Source organism: Chelon labrosus (genome assembly GCF_963514085.1).
Source record: "Chelon labrosus genome assembly, chromosome: 10".
In the NCBI taxonomy this organism is placed as follows: Eukaryota; Metazoa; Chordata; class Actinopteri; order Mugiliformes; family Mugilidae; genus Chelon; species Chelon labrosus.
Window position 1 is genome coordinate 7,621,643 of NC_140360.1, and position 26,047 is coordinate 7,647,689.

A 26,047-nucleotide genomic window follows, 5' to 3' on the forward strand; every position below is an offset into this window, starting at 1 on the left:
TTTTCTGATATTTGTTGATTATCGATTGTTGAGTCCACAACAGGTTCAGCAGACATCCTTCATGAGCTGGCCAACACAAAATTAAGACAGGAAGGAAAGGGAGGAGGAAGGATGTGAAGGACGGACCAAGAGGAGAGTGGCAGCAGCAGAGGGAGAGCAGGAGGAGGGAATGACAGAGCTGTACATACTGACGTCTTTCTACCTGGCTGAGTATGATGTCGACTACACTGCCAATCACCACCAGAGCATCGAAGACATTCCAGGCGTCCCCGACATAGCCCTGAACGTGGCAGCGTGTACATCCAACAGGTGCCCAGGGGGAGGGAGAGGGAGAGGGAGAGGGAGAGGAGGGTGGTGTGGGAAAGTGTAAGAGGTAGATGGGTTTCCAGTGGGGAGTAATGAAAGGAAGGGGGAAGGGGAGAGGGGGGTCAGCCAGCGAGCAAAGAGCCCAAGAGGGGGAGGTAAGAGGCACAGCAAGAATGAGGGCTGGGTTAAAAGGAAAAGTGCTTTCAGGTAAAATAAAAACATTGGTCGTTTTAGGGATAAAACATACAGGGAGATGTACAGTATATGAGAGGAGAGGAGAGGAGAGGAGAGGAGAGGAGAGGAGAGACTTACTCTGGGTTTGAAGGCGATGAGCTTGAGGATCATCTCTACGGTGAAAACCCCGGTGAAGACCATGTTGAGGATGTCCATGGCAGAGTTGAACAGTTGAGACTGACCATGATGCTGGAAAGAGACAAACAGACAGTGAATTTAAAGTGGCTAGAAGACGTTAATTTAAATAAACGTCACAATATATCACCAGATGAAGCGGTAACACAATGCTGACGGCGTCTTCCCTTAAAGGGGAATTACTGTTTTTTACAACCTGGACCTTATTTCTGGCATAAAATACGATCGTTTACTCACCCATATAACTTTGGTGTCATTTGTAGTCGTTCGTCAGATATTTAGATCTGCGTATATCCATATAGTGGGAGTGACTGGGGCACCAAAACGCAGCCTCTAAATAACGTATTATCTGCTGCGAAACTCGTATTTTGTTATGATACACTAGTGCTATTCCCCGCTGAGTCCGGAGTTACCTGTTATCATCATCCGGGGTCTGTAGATTGACCTATTAACCTCTGACCTGGATGATGCACAGATGTTTACAGATAATGCGTTATTTAGAGGCTGCGTTTCGGTGCCCCAGTCACTCCCACTGTATGGATATACACAGATCTAATTATCTGATGAATGACTCCAAATGACACAAAAGTTATATGGGTGAGTAAACGATCGTATTTTATGACAGAAATAAGGTCCAGGTTGTAAAAAGACAGTAGTTCCCCTTTAAATTACTTTACTGTATATTCCTGAAGCACTTACCTGAATGGCCAGACACAAGGTGTTGAGGATGATCAGGACAAACATGACATACTCGAAGCCAGTGGAGTTGACCACGTACCAGAACTTGTACTGGTAGGGGTTTTTGGGAATGTAGCGCCGCAGAGGACGAGCTTTAAGAGCGTACTCCACACACTGACGCTGAGGAGGAGGAGATTTAAAGAGAAAAAATACAAACTCAAACAAGTGCAACGTGTCAAAATGTAAAATGTGATTAAATTGTCCATACACAGGTGCTCATCCACCATCACACCTTCCTCCTACCTGGTTCTTGTCCAGCTCACAGTTCTTGTACTCCTTCTCCCCTTGCTCCTGGAAGGTAACAATGACGAAACCGACAAAGATGTTCATCATGAAGAAGGCGATGATGATGATGTAGATGATGAAGAAGATGGAGATCTCAATGCGGTAGTTGTAGATGGGGCCCAGGTTCTCCCTGTTGGAGTCGATAGCCTTGTACAGCAGACTGTGGGGACACACAAACACAGGGGATGCTTAAATACACAACCACAGACACACAATACAAACTAATAGATATAACTTCCACCTCAAACAGAAAGCAGTGCTTACGTGGGCCATCCTTCGAAGGTGGAGACGGTAAAGAGAGCCATCATGGCCATGAGGACGTTGTCAAAGTTGAACTCACTGTTGTACCAGATCCTCTCCTTCACCATGGGCAGCGCTGTGTCCCCATTGTTATAGAGAATGTACGTTCCTCTAGGATTTAAAGATGACGTTCATGTACACAGACAGACATATATATACCATATGTGACATACTAGAATCAAAGGAGCTCACTTGCACTCCTCTGGGCTGGACTTTGCGTCATCTGTGCATCGATAAAATTTACCCTATTTTTTTTTTAAGAAACACAACAGAGCGTTAGAGTCCATTGTGTGCAGTTATTTGTTATATCCGCAGCAGAAGGACCTTGTACGCTCTTGTACCTTGAAGAGCTGCACCCCGATACAAGCGAACATGAACTGCAGCAGCGTGGTCACGATCATGATGTTGCCGATGGTCCTGATGGCCACAAAGACACACTGGACCACGTGCTGCAAAGCATACAGATCTACACCGTTAGCAGAATCACACACACCACTGTATCGCAAGGAACACTCCTGCATAAATAGGCATGGGAACAAATTCACATGAATTCCAAAATGGCTGTTTTTGGTGGATCAAATTTTAATTTCTGATTCTCTAAATGTAAAGCTAAATGTAGAATGTACAAACATTTACATAAGGTTTACATAAACTTTAAAACTTGCCATTAGTTGAAACAAAGACATTAGTGCTCTCAACTTGGAAATGTGAGTAGAAATAGTGAGTTCATGAGGGAAATGTGAGTTCATTTGACAAGATTAAATGAGTTTTCTTCAATGGATAATGTAACCTAATAAGTTAACTCATAGAATCAAGTTGAGCTGCTGATTCAACTGTGTTTTCATTGTGGAGGTTGTGGTTTGTAGAACTATTGAATTGTGTTGTGCCAACACATGTTCCTGTTATTTTGACAAGCCCATTTAAGTAAGCGGGCTGAGCTAAAAAAAACAGAAATAATTTAGTATTTTATTCAATCCAGTTTAACAAACACCACAAACCACATCCTCCATAACGACCATCCAGTTGAATTACCACCTTTTCTGAGCATCGTAACAGTCGAGAAGGATGATTTAGTGCATGTTTGTTATATTAGAGTGGATTTGTTTTCACTAGTGTCCCTAATAAAGTGGCGAGTCAGCACATATTGTATAACTGTCACTCTGACCTTCAGTCCCTTGGCTCTGTTGATGGCCCTGAGTGGACGGAGAACTCGCAAAACACGGAGAATCTTCACCACCGAGATAGCAGAGGACCTGGTTGGAAGACAGAAACACACTGAATGTTCATCTCCTGGAGAATCCGCCGGATGCCTGGCCGCTTCACGGTGAGAGCCATAAACTAAGTACAGTCTTATAACCATCTGTACAACTTGCTGCTTTTATATTTAGGTTTTTGTTGCAGTTACACAAAGGTGTAAAAAGAGCGTTGGAGGGGATACAGTAGTTGGAAGCTTTTGATATCTTTGGAGAGAGATATCAACACTTGAACACTGAGCAATGACTTATGATTTATGGCAAAAACTCTACACAGCTGCTCTATGTCTGTGAAGGTTCTCAACCATCCAGGTCATGAAACTATATCCAAAAGCATTAAAGAAAGGCAACTGGAAAGTTTCTTGAAGACGTTTCATCCAGTTTCAGTAGGAACATCTGTGGATGCTGCTCGTCAGAAACTTGCTCGACTAGTGTCACTAATCCAGTTGCCTTTCTTTAGGATAAACAGCTGCTCATTGATAAATTTCAGCAAAACCTCAAACCGAGGAGAGATTAAATCGATACGTACTGAATGCCAAAGGACACCAAAGAGACACCGACGACCAGCAGGTCCAACAGGTTGAAGTAGTTTCTGCAGAATGCCCCTTTATGGAGGAACGCTCCGAACGCTGTCATCTGGACAGAGGAGAGACAGGGTTCAGGACTAAAGAAGCATCTGCCATCACGCACACAGACACAGGCCTCAAGTCAAACCTAAATGACTGTAATTAGATGATCAGAAAACAGTTTGGAATGTAATTTGAGCAACTGATTAAGTTGTAATGTCATTTAAGGAAAGTAGTAACTCAGTGACAAGCAGATGTACAGTTTAGCTCTTCTAATATCTGTGAGTTTCATGCATTATGTCTGCAATGTTTGGTTCATTAGGAGCAACACTGCAAGCACACACACACACACACACATGCACGGTAGGCCTATAAGCTAATATACAGAAACAATGCAAAATGTTCACACGTGACATGGGGAGCATCATTCAGAAGACACTACACTCATATCCTGCACAGGTTAAAGCCACTAACTGTGCTTTAAAGAAGGGTTTTAATCTTCTTAAACATTAATACATGAGATTTACCTGGTGCAGACATGCAGCAAGCAACGGGTTGAGGTACAGGATTGGATTTTAATAAAAAAAAATAAATTAAAAAATTCCATATTTTTGTAAATTTCTATGAGAATACTCGTTGGAAGTATGTTCTGCTGTCCAGAATATTTCAAATTTAACAAATGTCCTTGTCATTAATTGTAGGCATCTATTAACTGTGTTGAAAAGGATTTAGACTTTCAAAAAAAACGATGATAATCGTGTGAGAAAGGTTTCAAAATGCCACCAGAGTCATAGTGCCAAACAAGTATGTACTTTTAATCTTTTGAAAGTTTAAAAAACAAAAAAAGACAAAGTGTAATTAGGGAGCTGTATTCTAGAGAGTCACTGATCCATAAACCTTTCATCGATACAAAAAAAAATAAAAGGGGAAACTTGGCCGTGATGGAAAAGTGACTGACAGACAAAAGTAAATCACAAAAATCAAAAGGCATGACGTCCACGTTGACAGATTGGCAAGACAAGTAGGTGTTTGCTCTAACCAAAAAAGTAGAGACAAAAAAAAAATGAGGGGAGGGAGGATGTGTGCAGCAAGCTTGCCGAGGCAATGCAGCAGGGTTTTTTTTTTTTGTTGTTGTTGTTTGTTTTTTTATTGTTTACCTTAATAAGGATCTCAAATGTAAACATACTAGTGAAGACATAGTCTGCATAGCCTAGGATCTGAGGAGGCAATCAGAGTGACATAAGCACGCGGGGGTTACTGAAGCTCTACCCAGCACAGCACAACACAGCACGCACAGGACATTTACCTTCAACAGGATCTCAACAGTAAAGATTGCCGTGAAAGCATAGTCAAAATAACCAAGTATCTGCAAGAGGCAATGCACAAGTTCAAGTCATTGCAGGATAAAACAGCACAGTCAATGATCTATTAAAAAAAAATTGATGAGACAGAAACCCGGGATAGCAAAAAGCTGCAGCAGGCAATATCTGAATGTGAGAGGTTTGAAACTGTTTCTCAAATTGTCACGATAGTTAGCGTGACCACTGCACATCTAAGGATCATAAGTGAGTAAAAACAGACTCCACTCAGAGCCAGACTAGAACATTTTTCCTCAACAGTGGAGGAAAAATGCTCTGACCAGCTTTCCATCACTGCAGTGCACTGATAGAAGTTAAATTTTCTAGCAGGGTTCTCATTAACAGTTGGACCTGCTACCAAGCATGACAATCAGCTGATGTGAGGTTCTACTAAAAAATAGATGTTTACAGCCTGAAGTGCACCAACAGATTAACCATCAACATATTGTAGTCTTTAATTCTGACCCTATTGCCTAGTGCAGCTTGTTTTGGTTTGCAGATATGTGAGTAGCCTTTATAATACTGACACTACTAATAACATTATAAGAAAGCTGTAGAAACAGACATATTTCTAATGTAGTATTGTGTGGCAGTGATCCTTTCTACTAAAACAAGTAGCTAAATTTAAGTCAGACACCTTTCATTTTATTACTTACATATCTACTTTAAAAAAAAGCTAGAGCAAAACCAATAAACTCTCCCGATATGATGAGCCTGAGAGGTCGTTTACGTACAATATTGCGAGCAGAGAAGTTGCGTATAGGGTCCTCAGCAGCCAGAGAGACCGAGCTGAGCATGATGAAGACCAGGATGAGGTTGGTGAAGATCTGATGGTTGATCAGCTTGTGGCAGAACACACGAAACCTGCGGAAACGGGAGGGAGGAGATTGTATTTTGTGCTTTACTTGTTTTTCCTGGCGCTCAGTGTTGATATCGCAACAGCGGGTTTACTTACGGGTTAGTGCTGCTGAAGATGAAGAAGGCGCTGCCCTCTGGGATGGGTGGAGTCTTTTCTTTCATGGTGAGCTCAGACAGCCGCTGAGGGCGAGGCCCCAAGGGGACTTCAGGGAGGTCTTCGTTATCGCCGCCACGCACTAGAAAATACAGGTTACAGTATGTTTGACTTGTGTTTGACAGTGTTTGACAGTGTTTGACAGTGTTCTTTCAGCATCTTGTTCTGCATATGTACTGCTATTTATAATCCCCTAGTTTGTTAAATGATGAATAAATGAATTTATTTATGACTAGATAATGTTGTTCCAAGCCAAATACATACATAATACCTTTTACATGCATCTTAATTTAGTTTATGTTGTAGATTCTTCTATGGAGGTGGAACAATAAAACTAAAACAAACCTGACACAACAACATAAGGTCATTACTTCAATATGAACTCTGTAAAGTCTTGGTGTCAAACATACGGTTCACACGCCAAAACCGGCCCCCGAGAGAATCCAACCTGACCCGTGGGATGAATTTACAAAGTGTGAAAATTACATAGAAGATGTAATTTTTCAATAAAAGTAACTGCTGTTCTTAATTTGTTCACTAAGGGAGTGGATCACCAGAAATGTCCTTTATTAAGAGTTGGAGACATAACAAAACTCTGAGACACAGAACCAAACAGCAGCAAGAAATGGCAGCAAGAAATTTCAAGTTGCTTTTTTTTAAGGATAGTCTATTAAACGTAAACATTTTGCACTAAAACAAAGGGAAAAATGTGGAGTTCTGGTTATTTATAGGTTGTTATGCTAGTATGCTACTGGTTCCAGCCACTTGAGATCAACTAAAATGAGTTTGACACCCTTGCTCTAAAAATGATTATATTTCAAGCACCTTGTTGATTCTGTGCCACGAAGAATTAACACAGCTGTAAAGACAAACCAGGGCCAAACCTGGTACTAGAAGGTGTACAGTGTTGGAGTGTATTTTCAGCAAAATATTTCCAGCAGGTGAAGGTGGAATTTGTGCTACTCTATCAACTGAACTGAAGTGTAGCTGCTGAAATAACACCAGCCACTGAGTCATTGATTTTCTGTAGTTTTCTTATTGTTCAGACTTCTACTCAGTTCAGTGAAAAATAAAACTTTAAGGAAGTGATGAATCATTTGTGGTTTTGTCGACTGGCTACGGTTCAATTAAAGCTCCTCTCTGCAGACGCGTCGGTTTACCTGGAGAGTCAACTGCGGGATACAACTCTTTGTCTTCCTGTAGCAGGGCGTCTGCTGGCACCTGCACAAAACAAAATGTCCAATTAGTGAGAGGAAAATTAAATGAAGAGAACTAGAACTATTATCTGTCTTTCTTTTACCTTGGTCTCACCATCCTCAGCTTCTCTCATTTCAACTCTCTTCTTATCTGAGCTTGTGTCCCTGTTGGGGAGAGATAAAACAGGGAGTAACTAACATTTTTACTTTCTCTGTGAAAGGAAAGAGCTTGTGACAAATGTCTGGGGTTGAAAAGTTGTACTTGGCGCTATTCTTCCTCTTCTTGGCCTCTTCTTCCTCCTTCTGTGCCGTGTTGAGGCTCTCAGCGTCTGCCAGGTTGTCAACAGCGATGGCCAAGAAGACATTTAGCAGGATGTCTGATTGTGTGACTTAAAGAGAAAACACTGACCAATATGAATGGATTTAATCATGAAGAAACTACGAGACATCACCAGCTGGCCCAGTATTAAAATACAAATTTTGTACTATTTGGATTGGATTAATACAACCTGTGGTCTATGTTGCTTGTGGTGCATTTGCACGGGATATGCAAACACCCCACTTCATGTCAGAGTTAAATATTTTACCATTACACCGATACTTTTTTTGGCAGCTTTACTTACTTTGCAGATTTGGGTTAATAATTAAACCATACCTGGTAGTATTTAAATCAGCTCCACCCTAGCCTCATCCTCATTTGCGCTTCTGACGCTTTTGAGCTTGTTTTTGCTTTCTGCGACTGTACACCTACACCTTTGTCCAAAATTTGATTTATAATGACAAAATTCTTGGGAAAGAAGAGGCAAAAAAAAAAATTGAAAACACGCCCCAAATCACAGTTATGCCACTTTGCATGGGACTAATATTATCACAGGACCTCTATTTGGAGAAATATGGTTGTTAATTTGGTGAGGAAAATAACAGGTATGGCAGATTTGCATGGGATTAAGAGCCTAGGTCATACTAGTCCTGTGTGAACAGGTCATGCATGCAAATATGTGCCATGTGTGTTTTATGTAAGTATGTGTGTATAAGAGTGTAAACATGTTTTGTGGTAGGTAGGATACAGTTTCCACAGATGAAGAGGATGATGAAGTAAATGCAGACCACCATCCCGGACGAGGCCGGGCCACCGTACGCCATGATGCCATCATACATCACTGTGTTCCAGTCTTCTCCTGTCAAGATCTGGTGCACGCAAAACAGAGAAAAAAACGCCATGAATTATTTAAAAGCCTTCTGAGCAACATGCTAATTCAATTCTGCCTTAAACTGAGTCCAAATGGAACACACACTGCACCTGGAACACAGTGAGCAGGGCCTGGGGGAAGTTATCAAACGTGCTCCTTTTGGTCACAGTCTCATCAAAGTTGAACTTTCCCCCAAAGAGCTGCATGCCCAGAAGGGAGAAAATGATGATGAAGAGGAAGAGCAGCAGCAACAGAGAGGCGATGGACTTCATGGAGTTGAGCAGAGAGGCTACCAGGTTACTAAGAGATGCCCAGTGACTGTGGAAGAAAAAAGTAAAAGAGATGCATATTGATAGGGTGTTTTGGTTCCTTTTGTTTGGTTTCCTGTTTTATTTTGTAATCAGGTTTCTATCTTTCCATTTGCATGACGCTGAAAAACTAGTTAATGCGTTTGTGTCTTTCAGACTGGATTACTGTAAGTCATTACTGTCTCAGTGTCCAAGTAGCCCTTTATTGATTCAAATTGCTGCAGCAAGATTATTTACAGGAATTACCAAGAGGGCTCATATTACTCCAGTTTTATCTTCTTTTCCTTGGCTCCCTTTAAAAAACCTCACAGTACCATATTATCCCCACAGATCACTTCGATCTCAAAGTGCAGGCCTACTTGTGGTTCCCGGAGTTTCAAAAAGCAGAATGGGAGCCTTCAGCAATCAGGCTCCTCTCCTGTGGAACCAGCTCCCAGTTTGAGTTCGGGAGGCAGACACCCTCTCTAATTTTAAGGTTAGGCTTAAGACTTTCCTTTTTGATAAAGCTTATAGATAGGGCTGGACTGAACCATCCCTTAGGTATGCTGCTATAGGCCTAGGCTGCTGGGTAATGATGTACTGAGCACATGTCCTCTACTCTCTTCACTCTTGCACCGAACTTCTGTCCTCTAATTTCTTCTCTCTTGCACTGAGCTCCAGTCCTCTAATTTCTTTTCTCTTGCACCAAGCTCCTGTCCTCTGATTTCTTCTCTCTTGCACCGAGCTCCTGTCCTCTAATTTGTATTCTCTGGCACCGAGCTCCTGTCCTCTAATTTGTATTCTCTGGCACCGAGCTCCTGTCCTCTAATTTGTATTCTCTGGCACCGAGCTCCTGTCCTCTAATTTCTTCTCTCTGGCACCGAGCTCCTGTCCTCTAATTTCTTCTCTCCTGCACCGACCTCCTGTCCTCTAATTTCTATTCTCTGGCACCGAGCTCCTGTCCTCTAATTTCTTTTCTCTTGCACCGAGCTCCTGTCCTCTAATTTCTTCTCTCTTGCACCGACCTCCTGTCCTCTAATTTGTATTCTCTGGCACCGAGCTCCTGTCCTCTAATTTCTTCTCTATGGCACCGAGCTCCTGTCCTCTAATTTCTATTCTCTGGCACCGAGCTCCTGTCCTCTAATGTCTATTCTCTGGCACCGAGCTCCTGTCCTCTAATTTCTTCTCTCCTGCACCGAGCTCCTGTCCTCTAATTTCTATTCTCTGGCACCGAGCTCCTGTCCTCCAATTTCTTCTCTCTTGCGCTGAGCTCCTATCCTCTAATTTCTTTTCTCTGGCACCGAGTTCCTATCCTCTAATTTCTTTTCCCTGGCACCAAGCTCCTGTCCTCTAATTTCTTATCTAATTTTTGCTATATTTCTGTATATCATGTTAACTGCTGTGTGTCCCTCTCTCCATCTAATGACGGTGGTTAGTGTTATTATTGCTCACCGTGTAACCTTGAAGATTCTAAGGAGGCGTACGCAACGGAAAACAGAGATGCCCAGGGGAGACATGATGGCCAGTTCTACCAGAATGGTCTCTACGATGCCTCCACACACCACGAAACAGTCAAAGCGGTTAAACAGGGACACAAAGTAGGCCTGCAGTCCCAAACTGTACATCTTCACCAGCATCTCCAAGGTGAACAAGGCCAGAAGAACTTTGTTGGCTACATCTGGAGAGAAGAGAAGAAAAATACTAACTATAGGTATTCAAAGCTGAATGCATATCTTAAAATGAGAACACGATGGAGAAAATAGATACCCTGTACTTCAGTCAGCCAGTCTGGCTGATTGTAGTGCTCGGAGGCGATGGTGAGAGTGTTGAGGAACACCAAGATGATGACCAGCCAGTAAAACGTCACCGATTTCACAGCTGCACGACACTTCCTTCGGCAGAAACGGTTCCAGCGTCGCCACTGACGACTGACAGACAATTAATTGTGACATTTTTTATTTTAAACAAACTCTTCTCATTTTGACTTCTTTATAGTGTCTGTTTGATTACAGCACTTTCTGTCTCACACAGGCAGTTCAACATTTGGTGAAACAAAAGGATGAAACGTCACTTTGAAACCAAGAGGACAGAAAATGATTAAGAGGAAAAGGAGGAGATGAGTGTTACGTGCAAAGAGAGGAAAATTGTGAAACTCTGGAGACACCAGATGAAAACATGCGGGACATTAAGCACTCAAAAACAAGTCATGCAGGATGAGCTGAAACATATAAATGAAAAACATATCTCCCACGCAGTGTCACAATCAGTTACTAACCTGCACTTTGACTTAGTAATTTTTTGACTGGGGAGAATAAAACAATGCAAGTTAGCTATAAGTTAGTTATAAGTGTGTGTGTGTGTGTGTGGGTGTGTGTGTGTGTGTGTGTGTGTGTGTGTGTTGTGTATAATGTGTCACACTCACCACAGCGGCCCACAGCAGGGTGATTTGTCTTCCTCTCCATTGTGATTGTCTGTGTTCACCGATTCTGTCTCACTCGTCGGCATGCTCGCTGCAGTATCACACACAGACGCACAGATACACAAAAGTAAGTCAATGAAAAAGTGCTGTAGATAAGATTTCTATGTACTGAAAGAAGATGTGTCATTTTTATTCATTTATGATTGATTTTCCTATTGACACCCATGCATCTTTAGTTTGGCTTGGTTGTAGTGTGAGAAAATATATCGAATATTAAAAAATTATTTTGTAAGGTTTGACAAAATTGACAACTCAGCTTTTTAATTGATCTGTTCATTATAAATATGGAGTCTCCAATTGTCTCATTGGGTTTATAGGCCAAGCCAAACCACCAGAAAACATAAGCAAATAAAATGAAACTGTGAAATGTGCAGGTGTCAGATAGGAAATGCTGGCATGACTCCTTCACAAAGGTTCAAATAAATTAAACATAATTCACATAATTCCTGAATATTTTAGTTCTCCATAGAAATAGATGATATTCAATTAGGGCTTACCTCCTGGATGTCTGAGTTTTGTTTTGTGATCACTGCAAAATGACTAATTATATGGTTTCTGCTGCCACACCTGAGTCAAACCGAATTTTATAAATAATCTGTGTCATTTTTTTAATCAATTGGAAACCCGATATAATAGAACTATAGTTATTCAGAGAGGGGTTCGTGATTGCATTTCAGAATCACTGACATTTGATTTGATTGTTCAAAATCGATCTAGTCTTTGGTCCAGGTCTGCGCGCTGCAACAAGGATCAGTTACATGTAGTATATGGGAAGTCACATGTATACTGTACATGCACAAAATATGGCTTTTATAAATGATGAATGAGAGGGAGTCAATGGCTCATGATGATGATTATACAATGACAGATTTGAACGCGCACACGATGGCAATTCTGTTTGCTTTAGACCCAAAATACAGTCATGAGATTAACAGAAAACACTGACTTTAACATTGACTGTATTAAATTACATGTCTTGTCAGGATGTACTATTTAAAAGTACGTGAGCTAAATGTCAGGTACATGAGTTGTGGCTTGTGATGCCATCTATATGTACAATTCAAACGTATAATATTATATAAATGTGACTGAATTTATAAGTCACCTTGTTGTTATAAAACATGCATTGAGAACTTGACTCCCATATCCATGCACACACATATGTATATATTAATATTAATATAAAAGAGTGTCAACGATGTTTAAGCTGAAAGAAGCGGTTGCTCTGGAGGGGTACTGTTCCTCCCCGGTTACATTCTTGCAGGACAAAGTGTTGATTCAAGGTAACAACGTCCGTGTGCACGTGTTAAATAAATAGATCACGATGAGGATGGTAAGGATTGCACACTGAGCAATGAAACAACAGCCACGCAAAAAAAACACCAAAGCATGGGCAAAGCACAAGCATGCGGACAAATGCTCCAGCACAAAGATGTCCTCGTGAAACATGCGCAGGAAAACGCACAAAAAAAGTCACTCACGCACACATTTACCCTGTGTCTCTGTGGACTGGGTGAACCAGCCAAACTTTCCTTTCTTCTTCTCAGTGAGGTCAGCCAGTGTGACCCCTTTGGTGTTACCAACATGCAGTTCATACAGCCAGACAGCAGAGGAAGCAGTGAGTCAGTACACGGCAGAACAAGAAAAGAGAGGAAAGCGAGGCAAGGGACAGCTGCAATACAAAACTACTGGCACAGCTACTGTGTCCAGAAAAAGCTACAGGATGTTAATCAACCAAAATATAGAATATATCTCGTACTATTTTACTAAAAATCTTCATTCACTATAATTTGTGAAATAATACTTTTAAAGCCGTGTAATATGACTGCTCGTGTGAGAATTAAAAACTCACGGCACAGTTTATTCACATTTTAACAAAAGAAATGTGTAATAGTGTGTAATAAACTCGCTTATCATCAACATACTGCTGTTAGCATTAAGGTCAACACATGAATAACAAGGTACACACAGAAATGTCAAGAATATTTAGGCGGTCATTTTGAAATTGTGTCATTAAACCATCTCTGACTACATCTCTTGATATTTCGTTCATTTGATCTCTATGAATTCTGGACAGAGTAACTATATAAGACAATATAAGACTGGAAATGGTTAACAGGACTTGAGTAAGAAAGCAGAAGGCAGAGAGAAGAGAACAACTACTGACAAGAAGATGTGAAGAAACTAATAGGAGATAAGAGAGGGAGAGAACTAAAGTCAGCAGTAATCTACAGACAGTGTTTACAAGGCACACACAGACGCTGCAGGAATTAAGGAAAGAAAGTTAGTGTGTTGTTATCAATGCTGTCTACAAGCAGTGGCGATAGCAGGGCAACCTCTGAGAACGTGTTTCTGAGTGTTATTTAATAGAATTAAAGTGTGCTTGATGAGGTTTTATTTGGCTTTTTCAGGTTTATCTTGAGTGAATCCAATTCTGTTCTTAAGAAAACTCATAAAGTGCTTAAAGCAAACCGTGCGCAGCTTCAGCCGACTACGTCAGGCCTCATTTAGTGCAGCTTTCAAATAACAAGTCAGACGTGCCAAAACAAGATTTGTGAGCACCAGACGACTGTCATCACCCATTTTTGTGGTGCAGCTTCTGAAGTTACTGCCATGGCTTTTTGACTTGTTTGCTACCAGCTTAAAGGCTCATTTAAAGACTGAAAGTAAGACGTGTCACATAAATGTTTGTATCTCCGAACCTCCACAGTTAACCTTTCCTCGATGTCTTCCATCTTTATTGATCCAAAACAATCAATTTAAAAATTGCAGAGATGGAGAAGCAGCCGGAAATACGAAAGCGGAAACACACTACGACCAAGTGGACAAATCACAGCGTAGTTACGTTTCTTGGGAGGTGCACGTCAGGGTACGGCGTTGGGGTCTGCGTTTTGCTCAACATATGCGCAAAGTACACTCAGCCCAACGTAAGCAAACATTATTATTACTAAGCCTCCTTCTATTGATCCATGAAGGAGGCTTAAAGCTGCTCTAACCGCCAGAGAGACTGACCTTTTCATTCATGTGAGAGATGAATCACAAGCACTGACATGTGTTGATGTTATCTGTGTGACCTTTATAATCTGATTCACAGATTAACACTGAAAAACCTTGTGCAGGTGGTGTGGCGGAGGAATGCTGGTCAACACACAACACATATAAAGGACATTTCTATCCTTGACCTACTTAAGACAAAGCTAAAAAGCATACAGTACTACTTCAGTGACGCTAACATAATGCATGCTTCCCTTAACACCAACGGTTTTCCAGATAAAAAGATGTTTCATGCATATTATTCTCATGGTGACTGTCTCGTTTTGGTATAAAGAGCAGCTTCATTCTTGCAGAAGACAGCCTGTTATTTGAGACTGTGTGGAGAGAGATATAATTTGTTGATAATTTGTACGACGATATCTTTTTATTGCTGAAACACAGTGGAATGAATTTGTGTGAAACAAGAGACTTGAACTGTGGGCGTTTGTCAGCGTGTCATTTCTAACTGTCAGTATATCGGTGATGCAGCTTCATTTTGTCACTATGGTATTAAATTTCTCACATTACATTACTCTGTATATACAGATTAGCCAAAACATTATGACCACCGAATGTTCTGCTGGGAAACTTTTGGACCTGGCATTCATTCATGTGGATGTTACTTAGACATGTAGCACCCACCTAGACCAGACCAGGAACCCCCACCCCATAGCAATGACACTCCTTGATGGCAGCAGCCATCCCCAGCAGGATGCAGCCTGACACAGGCACACACACTAAAACACTCGAGGAACAACTAAAAAAAAAAACATGAAGAACAGCACAAGGTGTTGACCTGGCCTCTAAACTCACGAGAACCCCAAATGATCAAGTATCTGTGGGATGATCCACAGAGGCCCCTCCCCTCAAAGGCCCCCCACTAACAACATTGTGTTGCCAGACACCACAGGACACCCTCAGAAGGACCATGTCCATGTCTCTGATGAGTCGCAACTGGTTTGGAGGCACAAGGGAGACCTACCACAATATTAGGAAGGTGGTCATAATGTTATGCCTGATCGGTGTATAATTGCAGAGGGGAAAAAAATCATATGCTACTTGTGTTTGTCACCCAGCTGACTGTGGAGAATTGGTACAGAGCAACAATTTCTGATGGATTGAAGGCAAAGGATTGGTGGGACTATCAAAGTCCTTCCTCATTTCACTGCAAAGAAATGTACAATGTCGTTCAAAGGTAGAAGCAGTTAAAGCCTGGCACGCTAAAGTTTCTTGGCATTCTTCGATTTTCCTGCTTCAGACAAAATAAATGAGATCAAGGTAACTCACGGTTACGTTTGCCCTCCTCGTCCCCCTCCTCCTCGTTCTCGGGGTCAATGTCCTCGGCCTGGGTGATCCAGTCCAGGTAACCCTTCAGGTCTTCCTCTAACTGCTGCTTCTCACGCAGCTTCTGGAAATCCCCGCGAGCCTTGGCCTTCTCTCGCTCTTTGGAAAACTCTCTGGACAGGGAGGAGGAGTTTAATGTCAAACCTGGACCACGACAGTAGTCTTTGATTTTCATTAAACCATTTCTGATTGGGCTTAAAAACATATTTGCTGTAGTTTAAACCAAATCTGTGGGGTTGAGCTCATTAAATAAGTCGCAAATTCAACGGTTACACAAAAATGTCCTGTGATTAATTTACAACAAACCACATCATTTTAATACACCAAACAAACGCCAAAGTGAAATAAAAAGTCAGGTCCTTGTGCTTCATAGTAAACAGCATGTCTCTTTCAAACAGAAAGAAGGAACCTACCCACTCAACACACCCAAAACCAAGTTAAGAACAAAGAAGGATCCAAAGATGACCAGACTGACGAAGTAGACCCATGGCAGCTCAAAGCCCATCGCATCGTTCATCTGCACAGAAAGACAAGCAAAGAAGAAGAAAACAGGATGAACTGTGTGTTTATAACTGAGGTCCCACAGTTCCTTTATGAACTGGCAAGTGCGTTTATGTACACATGAAAGAGGAGGAGCATTAGGGGTCAGGTGCCTTGCTCAAGGGCACTTTAAAAAGCCTGTTTGTGCACAGCCTTCACCCTCTCTTCCTTCACTAGTCGAGAAAGAGTTATACAAAAATCAAGAGAAGTAGATGAAAGTTTACTCTGAACTCTAGTTTAATTATCATAAAACTACAAGTCACCTGTAAAATTCTTCCTTATTTATGGTTAAAAGGTGACTAGTGTTGCAACCATTTATACACTGATCAGGCATAACATTATGACCACCTTCCTAATACTGTGTAGGTCTCCCTTGTGCCTCCAAAACAGTTGTGACTCATCAGAGAATGGACATGGGCCTTCTGAGGGTGTCCTGTGGTGTCTGGCAACAGAATGTTGTTAGTGGGGGGGCCTTTGAGGGGAGGGGCCTCTGTGGATCATCCCACAGATACTTGATCAGTTTGGGATCTAGTGAATTTGGAGGCCAGGTCAACACCTTGTGCTGTTCTTCATGTTGTTTTAGTTGTTCCTAAAGGATTTTTGTGTGTGTGCCTGTGTCAGGCTGCATCCTGCTGCCATCAAGGAGTGTCATTGCTATGGGGTGGGGGTTCCTGGTCTGGTCTAAGTGGGTGCTACATGTCTAAGTAACGTCCACATGAATGAATGAATGCCAGGTCCTAAAGTTTTCCAGCAGAACACTGAATTGTCACAAGATGGTCAATGTTATTCACTTCTCCTGGCAGTGGTCATAATGTTGTGGCTGATCGGCGTATACAGATTACACACTGACTGACATTCATGAGAGGAATTGATCAAATATAATTATAATTTAGTGCTTCTGAGCTCTACAGATATCCTCAGATTTACATACAAATGCTGAAAGTTCTCAGTTATGTGGGTTCTCATGCACCTTTGGAGTGTGTACACATCTTTACTGCTTTACTCAAGAGCGTCTATAAATAAAATTCAACAGACTTGAGGAAATCCAAATGCCATAATACAGGATCCTTTAGAGGGAGAGAGAGAGATCTTCTCAGCTTCAACTAAAATAGGGATCATAAATCATAAATTGTGACCACTAGAGGGAACCGTGTGAGAGACAACAGGGTCGGGTATGAGTGGAGAGAAGTATATGTTTTAGTAAGCGTTAGTAAAGAGGTGGTGGGGAATAATAATTCCACAAACTAATTTAATTTTAATAGATTGAGTGATGTCCTGTGTACGTTTAATCGTCTCCACATTAATACTTGTATTCTTTCTAAAATAATCACATCAAGTATTCTGTATAATTAGGTGATCGTAAAGGTCAGAATTAATTTGCACATCAGTCTCCACGTATGACTCTTTCTCTGCCACTTTAATGCAGTTTTTGCATGGCATTGCCATGGTAACACATACATGCACAAGAGCAGTAAAGGGAGAGACGGAGGGACAGAGAGAGAGAGAGAGACGGTCAGAGAGAGCCAAAGAGAAGGAGGCAGAGGGGTTCATTATTTTTCATACATGTGAGTCTCCTTCAATGAAAGGATGTGGGTGGACCGTAATGAAAACTCCTTCTCGACGCTGAGTGTTTGGGGCTAATTAAAAGCTGTTGGTGATTTTTTGCTAATGAGAAGCTGAGGGGTTTTTCAAGTGAGCCTGGCTGTTTCTAGTTCTGAAATACTTGTTAGCAACTGGCAGAAGGGTGACGGTTCAGGCTGCAGCGCTCAGTGAGGAAAAAAACATCATGTAGATTGAATTTGCAGGAGACACAGAGACAGAAGGGCTCACTTAAGATTTTGAAACCTGTATGTAATTTCACTATTTTCTGCAAGTTCTTTTAATTTGTATCTTTGTCTCATGTAAATCACTTTTCTCTGTTGTTAAAAGGTGTAATTAAAACAATTCGCCTTCCTTCTCTATTGCACGTTGCCATAATCATGAGTGAGCGTGACTTCAGTGAGTTTGAAACCTATTTTTTGAGATAAAATGTTGCCTTTCAACAATATAAATCGTGAGAAGTCTTAATTTTTGGGATGAGCATACTGTCAAACACTAGTAAGTACTAAGTTTGCTGCAGGTTACCCAGTAGAGAACGTCAGTCCATCCTTCCATAGTGATGCACTGGAACACAGTGAGCATGGCGAACAGGAAGTTGTCGAAGTTGGTGATGCCGTTGTTGGGGCCTTGCCAGCCTTCTCGGCAGACCGTGCCATTGAGCAGACAGTGACGGCCGTGCCCGGATATTGCACATGGTGTGGGCTCTTCTTCTGCGAGGGCACCTGGAGGCACAGAGACAGACGCATGAACACGCCGCATAAAATCTACTGGTGCATAAAAAGCTGAATAAACCGACTGACATCCAAAAGTTAGACTCTGACATCCTTAGATCAACTTACGCTGGGGCAGGATAACAAGAGGCATAGGGAACACAGGGGAGCAGGAGGTTTGCAAAATAACTAACGTCAGAGCGGAGATAAATAAGATAAATGAGTAATACATCTGAGCCCATGTCATGATGCACACATAAAAAACAACATTTTCCTTGATTTGCTACTGCGGTAGAGATCCTTTAGAGACAGCACTTGTTATAATACTCTACTGCATCCCAAGCAGGGTTGGGTCAGATTACTTTGAAATGTAATCGATTACTGATTACAGATTACATGGCAAATTTTGTAATCAGTAACGTAATCTATTGGATTACCCAAAACATGTAACGCAATCTGATTACTTTAGGATTACTTTTTACACAACTTGTACAAGACATACACAATCTTATTTTCCTCTGTCTTTAATTCAAAGTTGTGGCGATGTTGCCAAGTACTGAACGTATTTTTGCCGACTGGAACAGGTCTATTCCCAGATAGCAAGAGGCTGGCGGACCACCGTCAGCCCACTGGGGATAGACCTGGCAGTCCGCTGGAGTTTTGCTCATCGGTTCACTGGCGGTCCGCGAGCGAGTTGTCGTCAAATGCCCCAATATTTTGTCACTATTGGTCTAAAACCTTTTTCATTTATTCAGTTATACTTCATCCATCACTTTAATAACATTTCATGTATTTTCTTAATATTCATGATAAGTTAAATTTCAAGAGATGGTGGTCCAACGGTGGACCACAAGTGGCATGCCACCAGCGGTCTGCTATCTGCCAATCTGATTTTGCTATCTGGGTTGGTTGACGTTGACGGTTCCTCCGTCTTGGGTTTTGATTTGAACCTTTTTCTTGTCAAGAAACTACACAGGCAAATGGATGATAATGACATCTAGTGAACAAACAAATGGGCTGCTTGCCAAATGAAAACACTGGCTAGGCTATCATAAAAAAGTTGCATTGTTTGCATGATAAAATGTAATCAGGTAATCCCCAACAATGTAACTGTAATCTAATTTCGCATTTTTGTATTGTAGTCTGGGCTGATTACAGTTACTTGATTTTTGTAATCTGATTACGTAATCTAGATTACATGTAATCAGTTACTACCCAACCCTGATCCCAAGTGATGCTTGTGTTTATTTACATACAGAGTGCAACTGAGATCGAATCTCAAGTACTGGCTGGGGACACATGTGGAGATGCCAGGAGTGAAGACGGGTACTTAAAGATGGCCACTTGTGAATTTGGTTTCCCTGGTTGGTTGTTAATCTGAACAGGACCTTAGAGTGTAGCTACGTTAAATTAACCACAAAAGGTCACACATTTAGTTTCTCTGTGGCCCCGTTGAGACTTTGCATTAACATCCGACCTGAGCAATCCAACTGAAAGTGTCCTGTGTTCTCACCTGGCGCTGAAATGCATCTCCACCTGTGTACTCGACCAGCACTCGAGATTCGATCTCAGTTTGGCGTTCGATGTGCAAATAAGTCTACGTCACAATTAGATATTATTTTATTATTGATGGTACACTGTAAAACATTATGTGAACGTTTTTCTTCACTTTAACGCCAATCGTCATGACAAGTTTTTGATATTTAACTCAATTTAATTACGTTTTCTAAACTTAAACTTAAAGTAATCCATTGTTTTGACTTCTTGTGAGTTTTGTCTGTGTGGTCAATGTTCGATTAACTCATGTCTTTAAGTTTTGAGTTGAAAAAAGCGACAGAGGAGGAGGAGGAGGAGGAGGAAGGGTGACATGATTTGAATACTGGGAAATACAGAAGCTGCCACGATTTTTTATTAAATAGAATTATTACTATAAAATGATGATACCTTTGAAACAAGGCTCTATAATCATGATTAAACCACAGTATTACAACATCAGCATTAATATTGGTCCCATAAGCGTAATGGACGGGTGGATTTTAGAAGCTGTTTCTCAACCAGGAATGAATCTCAAAGTGGCTGTTTTTGATGAATCAGATTTTAATTTCCTCCCCTCTAAGCGGCCTAAAATAAAATAAATGTTACGTTTCTGAATGAACATGATGTGACCTGAATCTGTCTGAAGTTTGCATAAACTTTAAAACCTGCCATTAGTCATCAAGATGAGTAGAAACAAAAACATCAGTGCTCTCAACTTCAAATGACAGCTGATATGAATTTAGATAAATTGATCTTAACTCGGAAATGTGAGTGGAAATAGTGAGGAAATGTGAGAAGACAAGATTCAACAAGATCAAATGAGTTTCTTCACTGGATAATGTAACCTAATAAGTTGTTTTAACTCTTAATATCATGTTGAAACAAGAAATGATCATTGGTTATAACCTTTGAGTTGAAACAGAGGTTTTCTTCAGGTTGAGTTTACTCACATTTGTAAGGCAGCAGGTTTTAGTACCACCACCTTCACAAACACACAGTAGACTAACCTACGACAGTGCACGCACATAAAACAAAAACCCACACGTGTCCTCTTATCTTGCTTTAGATGTGCTTCCCCCTCTTCCCCATCCTCAAACATCACAAGCTAAGTGCCTTTCTCACGGCCGCTGAACAGACACAAGTGACTGGGATTAAAGGAAGCTTCCATCTCTCTCCGTCATGACCTCTCCACCTAAGTCTACAATGCTTCTCCTGACGTCAACAAGCAAACAGATGAAAGCAAAAAAAAAAAATAAATTAAAGGATCAGGTGAAAGATGTGTGAGCGGGAGAGTGACACTCCGTGATAATTGCTGGTGCACTGAACTACAGCCGACCCATCCCTGTGACTTAATCCCTTCCGTCAGTCAGCCTCTTTCAGAGCATGTCCGTGGTTTTATGTAAGTGCGCGTATGTGCATACTTCATGACTGACAATGTCCGCCAACTTATCCTTAATTCCGCTAAGTTGGTAAAGGTTAAGCGTGTTTATATAATAGCCAGATATTAGTCATTTAATCACTGGATTTATCCCACCATCTGTTGTTCTGTCCTGTTTTCAGCAGCTTGTCACCATTCACAAGGTACAAGTGTCCATTCATTCCCACGGATTAAGTCCTGCGCGCTAAGCCGTATATGCCTGTTTACACTGTAGCATGGGGCTTAATTTAAAAAAGGGGTTTAAAGGGTAAAAAGTACACGGAAAACTGAACAGTTTACCAGGAAAGTTTCATAACTGAGACTATGTGAAAAAATAAAAAGCACAGACACACACATATAAATGATGATAACAAAACGAACCCGGCACCAGCTAACCTGTTTGATTGACGTAGCATGTGGCGTGCATTTTGCCGATGAAGAGCTCCAGGCCGATGATGGCGTAGATAATGATGACGAAGAGGACCAGCAGGGCGATGTGAAGCAGAGGAACCATGGCTTTGATGATGGAGTTTAAAACCACCTGTAAACCTGCAAATGCACACAGAAGTAAGAGTCACAGACTGATCGCAAGTGGCCAGCACATGCGTCCCCGGGCCGGGACTTGAGCTCTGATCTCAGTTTCGTGCTTTGTATGCAAATAAACACTGACATCATTTGGGACACAGTAGAATATTATGTTTATTGTGTGCGTGTCGTGTCTTTGGGAGATGATAAAACTAATTTATTTGTCTCCACAGAGACTTCACATTTATTTCAGATTATAAGTGGACCCTGTAAACTTCCGTACACACCACCGTGCTGTTTGAAAACCTTTAATATAGAAAATCTCTGGTAATAATTAAAGACACTGGTGATTATTGAGGGAATATTAACTTAGTGTGACTCCTTATACATCAGCATGATTCATTCATTCATTCACAATCATCTTCTGTAACGGCTTGTTCTCTGGAGGGTCGTGGGAGGCTGGAGCCTATCCCAACTGTCATTGGGCGAGAGGCGGGGTACACCCTGGACAGGTCGCCAGTCTATCACAGGACTAACACAGAGAGACAGACAACCATTCACACACACACCTACAGCCAATTTAGAATCACCAATGAACCTATCGAGCATGTCTTTGGACGGTGGGAGGAAGCTGGAGTACCTGTAGAACCCACGTAGACACAGGGAGAACATGCAAACTCCACACAGAAAGGAAGGATGGATGGATTCAAGCCCAGAACCTTCTCACATCAATAATTAAACACATGCTGACATCTCTTTTAATGACAGATTCACACACAGTGTACTCATATTAAATACCTCCATGTGTTAATTCTTGATTAAACTTTGAATAAGTTAGTTAACAGCTAACTACAAGGTCAGAATATGTTAAGAGGCTCTCATTACTATTGAACTGGTACTTAACAGTGCCGTTTCATATTCAGGTGATCATTTATAACAGAGGTCGTATGCTGCTATTTTTTCTGAATGAATGAGGCAAACCTCCATTTATGCAAGAGCACCCCCTGCTGAGTAGGCAGAGCTCGATGTGACCCAGGAGTCATTGGGCCTGCTCAGATGTTGCATTAACATCAGATCTGATCAATCCAGACACTTGTGACCAGCTTTAATAACATGTGCTCAAACCAATCATTTACGTGATCAGCTCTCCCAGATCGGATCTCAATGCACGTTCCGAACAGGCCCTTAAATGTGTCCTGGTTGTATTCACGCCTGTACTTTAAGTTGATCACATGCATGCATCAAGATTGTTCAGGATGTTAATGCAAAGTCTGAACAATCTGAATCAGTTATTACCAATACTGAGTTTGCATCACTCTGTGGGCTAAGGAAAATTATAATTTTACCATTTCCTATTAAAATATATTTATTTTTGACAAAAAAATACTAGATTATTTAATAAAAAAACAAATGTTGGAATATCTTTCAAAGTGGAGAATTGAGAGCTGCAACCAATTTTTTATTTTCCGCAGTGAGGAATCATCCAGTTCATTTCTAAGATGTTTTAAATAAATAAAACATTAAAAATAATGCAAAACATCCATCATGCTGTGCCGATCTCCAAAGTTACTTGTGTTATCTGACCAACAGTGCAAAGCCCAGTTGTAGGACATGGATCCAAGTATTTTAGACTAAAAGATTACACAATATTATTTGGCTAATGAATTACTGGAGTAATGATTTAAGCTCTGATACAGTATAAGATATCATCAGGCCAGACAGAGATGATGATCTAATGGTTATTTAGCTTGCGGCTGGCACATGAACCGACTGTGTTTATTAATATATTGCAGAATAGAAACTCACATACACACAGCGATATGCAAAGAAAAGCAAACAAATGTGCACATCTATCAGTCCTAATGGCATTATCTACACACAAGCCTCACGCTGCCACTGAGCGAACACGGCAGCCAACAGACCGCCCTGCCGAGGCATCAGCAAACAAGTCGAAATATCACCGCTTAATTAAAGCGCTCAAACCGTCCCACAAAGACAAACGTTGAAGGCGGAACGAAGAAGGAAAACGGCGCTTCTGCTCCGCCAAACTTTGTCTCTCCGAGAGGGTCCTTTTTCTGCCCTGAGACTGGCGGATGGCATGTTGCTATGGCAACTCAACAGTATGCAGACACATTAGGGCAAGTGTTGATGTGAGGTCAGATGTGAGCTGAAAACAGAAACAGCGAAGGAAGCAGCGTCCCCTGGGTGATGCAGATGTCTTATTTACAAGACGGCTGTTTCTTTCATTTAGGACGATATATTTAATCACAGACTTACATGCACTAGGAACTGGTGTACGCTCTGCAAGTGGACAAACGGATAATATGGAAATCCGGAGTTCTGTTTGTTAACTTACTAAAGTTCATTCTCTATACACTCACTTGCCATTTCATTAGGTACACCAGTGAAAATGGATGCATTCTAATAAAACAGTCCTGCACTAAATCCATCCTTCATGACTGTTTTAATGTTCAGTTGATGGTGAAACAGAGTCTAGCCCACTGACTAAAACGGGAACATGTGTCAGTACAACACAATAGTTCTACAAACCACAGCCTCCGCAATGAAAACACAGTTGAATCAACAGCTCTCTCAATTATTTGAAACCAATGCTGAATGCCATAACCTTCACGAAGATGAGATTTAGTGCAGGACTGTTTTATTAGAACACAATCGCCTACTTGCGAGTGAGTGTAGATGGTGTGATTTTCGGAGACAGCAGTAACTGTTAACAGCTTTTGGTGCGGGACGATTTTAGCACACTGTCCCAGGGTTTGTTGCTACGGGACAGTAACTGGCTAAAAGTTCACTACATGCTCAGTAAAGACAAACAGAGACACGTTAATGACAGGTCTGCGTTATGACATATGAATGATCTTTGAGTGTTTTCCTGTGGTCTAATAAAACAGCCTGTAAATTCGTCTTCTATCATGTTTGAGTCCAGCGTCATGTAGTGTCAAATACAAATTAAGGCCGTGAGGAAAGCTAAAAACTAATAACTTGAAATAACGGTTATGCATTATAAGGATATATAACTTTATTTCCATTAAAACAGCCTCTATAGAACATTTAACATTTACATAATGTAATATCGGGCGGCACAGTGGAGAGGTGGTTAGCACTGATGCCTCAAGACGGTCCCGGGTTCGAATCCATTGGCCGACTGGGCCTTTCTGTGTGGAGTTTGCATGTTCTCCCTGTGTCTGCGTGGGTTCTCTCCGGGTACTCCGGCTTCCTCCCACCGCCCAAAGGCATGCTCATTAAATTAATTGGTGATTCTAAATTGTGAGTGTGAATGGTTGTCTGTCTCTCTGTGTTAGCCCTGCGATAGACTGGCGACCTGTCCAGGGTGGACCCCGCCTCTCGCCCAATGACAGCTGGGATAGGCTCCAGCAGACCCCCGTGACCCTTCACGGGAATAAGCGGTTGCAGAAGATGAATGAATGAATGAATGAATAATGTAATATTGTTTGTTTTATGACAGCTGAGCAGCTACCTCCATTGCTGAACAATGAATGTGAACTTGATGCCGTCTCTAAAAGTCAATCCCCACAGACGTCCAGGTTAAAAACGTCCAATTTTACAACATGTTTACAGCCTCCTGTTTGACTAATTTCCTAGCTTCTTTTGGATTGTATGGAAGGACGGGTGCTAGTGCGTTGCTTATCGGGGGCAATACATGGCACCAGGATGTTAGGAACACCCCCATGTGGTTGCCATGGGTGTGTTCAGGTGGTAACATCTGTTGAAGAAAAAAACAATCCAAGTCTAATTCCAAGTTTGCTGAAGTAGTGCAAGTTTATTGGAGTTCCAGGTCATGGTGAGCCTACCGACACAGAGTGGGTCTGAGACCAGAGACTGACCCAGAATGCAGGGCCAGAGAACATATATACCCTTTCCCCAGGTGTGGTTGCAGACAGTTCCTGAATATATTATATAGTGAATCTATATTGATCAGTCAAAGGCAACTTTACACAGGAGGGTGAACTCAGTAAGGGGCAGAG

The 26,047-nt window shown here is 41.5% G+C and overlaps 1 protein-coding gene across 1 annotated transcript in view; it reads right to left on the reverse strand.

Annotated features, from left to right (window-relative positions):
• cacna1db (calcium channel, voltage-dependent, L type, alpha 1D subunit, b) overlaps positions 1 to 26,047 on the reverse strand; it is a 102,819-nt gene that overhangs the window by 31,000 nt on the left and 45,772 nt on the right. The window contains exons 6-32 of the mRNA XM_084552804.1: positions 21,915 to 22,067; positions 18,381 to 18,577; positions 16,130 to 16,233; positions 15,660 to 15,829; positions 12,833 to 12,907; positions 11,283 to 11,370; positions 11,136 to 11,162; positions 10,628 to 10,788; positions 10,313 to 10,538; positions 8,684 to 8,891; positions 8,451 to 8,571; positions 7,646 to 7,760; positions 7,488 to 7,548; positions 7,348 to 7,408; positions 6,131 to 6,269; positions 5,910 to 6,039; positions 5,124 to 5,183; positions 4,975 to 5,034; positions 3,781 to 3,887; positions 3,164 to 3,251; positions 2,340 to 2,447; positions 2,191 to 2,243; positions 1,963 to 2,109; positions 1,657 to 1,858; positions 1,375 to 1,533; positions 619 to 729; positions 203 to 280 (exon numbers count right to left, since the gene is read on the reverse strand). Coding sequence (XP_084408930.1) covers positions 203 to 280; positions 619 to 729; positions 1,375 to 1,533; positions 1,657 to 1,858; positions 1,963 to 2,109; positions 2,191 to 2,243; positions 2,340 to 2,447; positions 3,164 to 3,251; positions 3,781 to 3,887; positions 4,975 to 5,034; positions 5,124 to 5,183; positions 5,910 to 6,039; positions 6,131 to 6,269; positions 7,348 to 7,408; positions 7,488 to 7,548; positions 7,646 to 7,760; positions 8,451 to 8,571; positions 8,684 to 8,891; positions 10,313 to 10,538; positions 10,628 to 10,788; positions 11,136 to 11,162; positions 11,283 to 11,370; positions 12,833 to 12,907; positions 15,660 to 15,829; positions 16,130 to 16,233; positions 18,381 to 18,577; positions 21,915 to 22,067 — 3,209 coding nt within the window. The remainder of the gene's footprint in view (positions 1 to 202; positions 281 to 618; positions 730 to 1,374; positions 1,534 to 1,656; positions 1,859 to 1,962; positions 2,110 to 2,190; positions 2,244 to 2,339; positions 2,448 to 3,163; positions 3,252 to 3,780; positions 3,888 to 4,974; positions 5,035 to 5,123; positions 5,184 to 5,909; positions 6,040 to 6,130; positions 6,270 to 7,347; positions 7,409 to 7,487; positions 7,549 to 7,645; positions 7,761 to 8,450; positions 8,572 to 8,683; positions 8,892 to 10,312; positions 10,539 to 10,627; positions 10,789 to 11,135; positions 11,163 to 11,282; positions 11,371 to 12,832; positions 12,908 to 15,659; positions 15,830 to 16,129; positions 16,234 to 18,380; positions 18,578 to 21,914; positions 22,068 to 26,047) is intronic.